General features: G+C 39.5%; 1 protein-coding gene across 7 annotated transcripts in view; it reads left to right on the top strand.

The window, feature by feature from the left end:
- The window catches only part of adgrb1a (adhesion G protein-coupled receptor B1a), a 157,843-nt gene extending 152,336 nt beyond the window's left edge, over window positions 1-5,507 (top strand). For 5 of the 7 annotated variants that reach the window (XM_013916100.1, XM_013916097.1, XM_013916099.1 and 2 more), the window contains one exon: window positions 3,552-5,506. In XM_013916100.1, the coding sequence (XP_013771554.1) occupies window positions 3,552-3,746 (195 nt within the window). In that variant the 3' untranslated portion in view covers window positions 3,747-5,506. Of the gene's footprint in view, window positions 1-3,551 lie in introns of all 7 variants that reach the window. The other 2 variants (XM_013916101.1, XM_005753773.2) reach the window with 2 other exon arrangements.
- The last annotated feature ends 1,404 nt before the right edge of the window (window positions 5,508-6,911 follow it).

The following is a 6,911-nucleotide window of genomic DNA, read 5'->3' as shown; positions in this document are numbered from 1 at the left end:
AAATAAAAACAAGCTGCTGATTATTTCACATTTTACTTGTGAGCAACGGCACATTTAAATCTTACAAATATAGTTATTTGGCTTATATCGTGATATATATCGTTATCGCCTGAAATGAAAAAAACATATCGTGATATGAAAAAATCTCATATCGCCCAGCTCTAATTTCATATATCAGTTATTAGTGGCTCATCATTATGTGAAAGTCCAATCTTCAGCCCTGCTGAGATCCATACAAGGTAGGGGAGGGCCGCACACCATGCGGCCAATCACATGCAAAGACAGACCGGGATCATACCATTATGTGAAAGAAGGATGGGGTGCAGATGTTCCAGAGACAAAACAAGACTGCAAAGCTGAGTACAGAATTTATAAAAATGAAACCCGTTTTTATTTTCAGCCATTTTGCAGTGTGGAAGTCAAAAGGTTTCAGACTTGTCCAGGCCTTCGACCTCATGTGTGTTCTTCATAGTCTCACAGGCCTGACTCAATTTATAATTCTTAACTTGTTTGATCTGCTGCTCACCACAAACAAGCACAAGCAAAAATTTTGGACTTTTAACTGCAGTTTCTCCTACTGATGAAAACCTCCCTTATGGTCGTTCAGGTTTTTTACAACCTGAACAGTTAAAACAAACAAAAAGCTGGACAGTCTGGGCAATGAGCTACCAGATTTTTTTTCCATAATTTTGCACATTTATTTCTTATAATTTACGTCAAAAAGAGTCGTGCTGACAGATTTCTTTCTTTGTCACAGCAGCGTTTTCTTTGCCATATAGAACAATTATTAAAAATGTAACTTCTTTACATTGACAGAATGGGGAGTTTCACTGGTCTGGCCACTTAAGGTCAAAGTGTGGGCCACAATGTAAAATGAGCTCGACACCCCTGATTTAAATAACTCTACCAGTTCTTCCAAGAAATATCAGAATTATGCCAAAAGCTAGTTGATGGCTACCAAATCATCTGGTCGAGGTGGAACTTGCTAATGGACATTTAATGAAATATTAGTGGGTGTTTATGTATATATTTGACCTATATTTATGCTTTTGAAACATCAATTTTTTTTTTAAATCATTAAAAAATGTGTGCTACATAGTCATTCCATCGTGAAAAAGAACAGTCAAGAGAAATCATTAAAAGTCCTAATTTACCATGATAATCATGACCATAATAACTTTTGACCACAACTGTAATTAAACATTTTGCATCTACTCAGTATAGATTGAATCAACAATCTACGTCCATTCTGTGGTCATTAGAGTTATAAGTATAGGTATTGTTTTAGGAAGTAGGCAAATAATATATTTGCTTCTGCTAATGAAATTTGGATAAGAACTCATGTGGCATTGTCTCACATTGATGCTGGAGCTGAGAGGTGATTAGCTTAGCTTTGCATAAAGAATGAAACTATGAGGGGCAAGTTTGGAATCAAGCAGAGAGGTAATTCTGTCTCATAACTTCCCACATAAACAGAATTGACAGATTCTGTTTGTGTTCTGTATGGACTGACCCCTTTGACAGTGAAGGCTCACATGAGGACTCTGGCATTTACAGTTTGTTTACAAATGAGTCTCTCAGAATTATTTCCAACTAATAAACTATAGATGTGTGGCAAATTCTAAGAACAATTTGAAGCATCAACACCTACAAGAATGCATCTGTTAGGTCTGTTATGCTGTGGGGTGGATTTGGGTGCACTTGTCCTGATAGAGGGGACCAAGTCAATACACACTTGTCCTGAGTGGTCTCCTTTATCATATGATGAAACATTTCTTTCTGTCCTGGTGGGAGGGGTCTCTTCCAGAATAACTCACTGAGCAGTGTTTCATCATTCAAACCATTCAGTAAACCTACTGAATGGTTTGAATAGCATGCCATTGATGTGAATCATCTACTCTGACCTTAAGTTACCAGAGTAACGTACTATGACACATGTAAGAGTTTTCATGTCATAAATCTCTTTTATACTGGATAAATGACTATGGCAACTTATGCACATAATATTTGCTCATGGCTTTGCAAGCAAGCGGTGATGTTTCTGTATTGATTCCTTTTATTAGTTGATTCTCAGAGAGAATACATGCAAACTCGATGAAGTATACGTTGTACTTTAACAAACAAAGCAGTGCATTACAGTTACAGCAGTGCAGACTGTATGTAAATAAGTAATGCAGAAAATATATAGGTTAAATATTCTGTTTGTTCCTGATTTACTGCCAAGTCTATATGATGCTGAATTTCAGTAAATCAAACACAGATTACGGAACGGCTCCATTGTCCATCCATCACATTAGAACAAATGGCAGCACAATATGATAGGCTGCTGTTAATATAGTAATAACTTATTGATTTACAACAGCTTTGCTGTCTTGCCTTACTTGAATCCAGTGATAATTTTTTTCTTTATATCTCTCCATGATCTGACTGAAGTAGGTGGACATCGATCAGTTCAATTTGAGTGGAAGACGAGCCAAACAATGCTTCAATTACTGTTTTATATGAGCACTCACAACGGTTGAAGCACAAAGCCTTGACTAACAAAGAAAATAAATATCCCAACCCAGGTTAAACAGCACTCTCCATTATTGTTATCCAAACACCAAATGAGAGTATATGCTTTGAAGAACTCGTGTTCCAAACTTCAACTAGAGGTCAGAAGTAAAGAGCATGTGGTTTTTATCACTGTATAGGGGCCTAACGAGACTTGATATTGTGTTTTTTCTTTGTCACCCATCTGCATGTAAAATTTGAGAACTTTGTTGTTCACTTTAAATAACAATTATTACAGTTTATGATGTTCAGCTTACAAAATTGTGAGTTTGAAGGTTTTACCTACAAATGCACATTGGGTGTTGTCGTCACCCTGGTGGGTGGGTGGGAAGGGAGTTTGGACACCCAAGTTTGTGAATGTGAAAACTCGAAAATGAGGCAATATAGGAGTTTCAAACTGATACCAAAGGTGTGTCCACTCAAAATCTCAGACAAGTTTGCATCTCAGTGACCTCGACCTCAAGGTCAAGATCAAAGGTCAAATTTCCTGGAAATCTTGTGAATTGAAATTACCTAGTTTAGGCTGTACGGTACCACTAGCTGCCGCCAGTATTTTTACATTTAGAAAGAGGTAGACAAAATCTTCTACAAAACTGTGCTACAAAGTGTCCTAATGCTAATCTCAGCTTCATTGGGGATCATTGGAGATCTTTAAGTGAGGGTTAGGGTTGGGTTTTTTGCTTATCAACCTATTAAATACTGTTGGCATAGTTTAAGGAGATAGAGGAGTGAAGTCTCATACATTCATTTTGGCATGACTTTTTTTATGTTGTTGTTTTTTTCATATAACTTCATATTAACATAACTCTGCCAGTAACCCTAGATGGGTCTCTGGTGACCGGTTGAACGTTAACAATTTGAAATGCTAGACTGATTCTGTAAGGGTATAATAAATTGACTGAAAAAGGTGAGGAAGAGCCCTCAAAATAGCTAAAGTACATCAGCGATTCTAAGAGATGAGACAAACCAACTTTTTTCTTATGTCCGTTTCCCCTCAGGACAAACAGCAGACCCCGAGCAAGAGGGCGTGGGAAGGCATTCGTAAGACCAACTCACCCCCGTCCTGGGTGCGGAAGGACCTGGAGACAGTGGCGGCCTCCCCTCTTGAGCTGCAGACAGTAGAGTGGGAGAAGACCAGTGCAACCATTCCTCTTGTGGGCCAGGAGATCATGGACCTGCAGACAGAGGTGTGACCCAGATTCTGGCTCACACTAAACAATTCCACTTTTGCTCCAGAGCTCTCAGACAACCAAGCAGACACACGACACACATACTGCCCTACTGTGTACTTCTATTCAAAGGGTGGATGTAGCCAAGACCATGAGGGGGCAAGGAGGGCAAGGAAAAGAGTCACGATTACAGAAAATCAAGTTAATGAATTAAAGAGAGAATGAGATAACGGTGTCTCATTCTCTGTTTCATTTGATGTTTTTGAAGTCACCAATTACTGGTCATCTTCCTGTATATGATCTTCAGGCTTACGCTGGAGACAGATTGCCAAAGTAGCAGACAAAGCTGCTATATGTGCATCATTAAGTCATGTAATAAACAGCATAGCAAAGGTAATCACACGATGTTTACCCCTGTATTAAATGGTTACGATGTAATAATCATGATTATGTCTCTTTATTTTCACTGTTGAGAGTATTGTTGCATTGCTGTTCTGCTCTCTTTATTCCTGACCAAATTCTGATGTTGTATGCAGCTCAACATGCCTCTGAATTTCTCTCTTTTTCAACATAAGACTTGGGAAGAAAAAATTCACACGGCATTTGAGGAGGCAGACTGCCAAACATACACCCATATGTGCCCCTCAGTGCCGCTCCCTGCTCCCCAACAATCTCTAACGCCTTATCCCACCCCTCACGATAGTAGGCCAAGGCTCGCCCTGCAGCGACAAGGGAAAAAACGGGGGAGAGTGAGAAAAAGAAATCCAAAACATCACGTTGAGCCAAAATGGAAAGTTGCCTTCTCATCGACGGACACCTCAGAGATGGTGGAGCGCATGCCGGCGGGCTTTGCGCTCTGTTCGCTTTTCAACCTCAATACCGCCTAAAAGAGGGACAACGTGGACGTCCAAAAGGAGTACAGCAAACACGAGTTGGTTGGGTCAGTTTCTTGATGTACAAGCAGGCTTGATACAGTTAATGCAAACATGATGCTAAGGGAAAAAAGGTATTACTGTGTGTGTATATGTGTGTGTGTGCGCGCACTGAAAAAATGGAAGATGAGTAAATCCATAGATCTATCGATATATATGTTATGATGATTACAGATAATGACACATACAAGGTAGAGTAATATAAAGGATGGTGGTTGCACACAGAGAAAGCACAAGGCTCATTTGGAGTCCTGATGTACAGCATTGTAATTATTTCAACAGAGTTCTACAGAATGGATTTTAGCCTATAAATATCTTTCTTACTGTGCTTGGGGATAGTTGTCATCATTATTATAAATATGAACATGATTATTCTGATACCAGTCCTTCCTTCCCCTCCCCCTGTCCTTTCAGGGTATTGGACTATACGAGTGTTCTGTATCACAGTGTAACAGTGTGTGTTTTGATATCACCGCCAGTCACTCCCTCAGATCTGTATTTGTCGAAAAAACCCTGACTGCCGACCTCTGCGCTCCTGCTTCCTCTGACCTCTGATTTGCGCCCCACCCTGGCACACACACACACACACACACTCTCTCTCTCCTCCCCTCACTCCTGTTTTTATTTCACTGGGGTCGCCTTTTTGTTAATGTACAGTTTTCAGAGCACAAAATGAATGTGTCTTATTTCTAATAAAAGCATATATATATAATAAAATAACACAAGTCTGCTTATTTTCTTACACAGTCATTCATCATAATACATCATGTGATCTTACAAAATTATTTGTTTTTGTTATTGTTTTGCCAACAGTCTCTCGTGAGCATTTGTGAAATACAACATTTAATCTATTTGTGTTCTTGAATGTCAATTTGTACAGAAATGCATTTCTATTTTTAATGGCTATTGATCTGAGTCCATCAACTTAAAGTGAAATTATTTCAAAGGTGAAAGTTTTGCTGTTTTTGTTTTGGTGTAAGTCAATTTACTCATCAAACTTGAAACTTCAGTTTTAGTCCTGCACAGAGTTCATTAGTTTCCCATTTTCTGTGGTACTAAGATGCCATTACATGTTGAATTTGTGTAGGTGTGGGCAAAACACTTGGTTTGATTCAGAAAATAAAACCTGAACTGACAATGTGGCATGGATATTGTAAATGGACTGGTTCTTACATAGTGCTATTCTACCCTACCTGAGCACTCAGAAAGCCCTTAAGCTAAATGAGGCATCCCTGACATTCACACTCTGATGGATGCATCGGAGAGGAACTATGTTATGAACTATGTTGTCCCAGGATATTTGGGATACAGAGAGGAGCAGACAGTGACTGAACCACCAACCTTCTGATTAGTAGAGGAGCTGCTCTACCTCCTGAGCTGAGGAGAGCAACATCCTGTATATTAAACTTTACATTTAAACTAAACAAATGACAAATCAAAAGTGATTCCTGTAAAGCAAATACTTAAAAGTAGTTGTAGAAAAACATAGACAAGCTAAAGATAAAAAAAAGACATGCAACAGAATAAGAGGGTGCAGGAGAGGAGTAAGACAGTAAGAGAGCAGTGAATAGGGAATAGCAGTGAATCAATGCACGGCTTGGGCTATGGTGCCAGTCTCCTGGAGAGGGGCTGGACTCTGTCACAGTCTGGAGTTGCCCTTGGTGAGAAACTGTGGGCTTGGGTGGGTATCGTAGTATCCGCGTCCTTTGTGAGGTATTCCGACATGTCCCACTGGGAGAAGGCCCTGGGGCAGACTCAGGACACGCTAGAGATCATCTCTCAGCTGGCCTGGGTGTTCTCCGAAACAAGATGGAGGAGGTGACAGGGGAGAGGGAGGTCTGGGCTTCTCTGCTTAGGCTGCTGCACCCGCGACCCAGCCCCGGATAAGCGGAAGAAGATGGATAGATAACAATATGATGTAACAATAATTTTATGAATAGTAGCAGTATTGATAGTTATTCAACTCAAGGAATGTTCATTAAGTTTTCTGTATTGTATTTTAACACCGTCGCCATCTGAGTATTGTTTTGAGCTTACCACTCATTAGTCATTCATTAATCACTCAAGACTCCCTTAAAATATTTTTGTATGCGTTTTTTTAGACATTGCATAAAAACAAACTTCACAAACCTTTGTTTGTTCTGTACAAGTAAAAAAAAAACTAATAGTTCTTTAGAATTGTTAATTAACTCATTCTTCCACGGTTTTTTTGGTGCACTCTCTGAACACCTTGATTGCACACTCATTCTTGGCGGTG

The sequence above is a fragment of the Pundamilia nyererei genome, unplaced genomic scaffold (genome assembly GCF_000239375.1).
Source record: "Pundamilia nyererei isolate P.nyererei 1_Seehausen unplaced genomic scaffold, PunNye1.0 scaffold00462, whole genome shotgun sequence".
Lineage (NCBI taxonomy): Eukaryota > Metazoa > Chordata > Actinopteri > Cichliformes > Cichlidae > Pundamilia > Pundamilia nyererei.
This window is presented reverse-complemented; position numbering and strand designations above follow the sequence as displayed.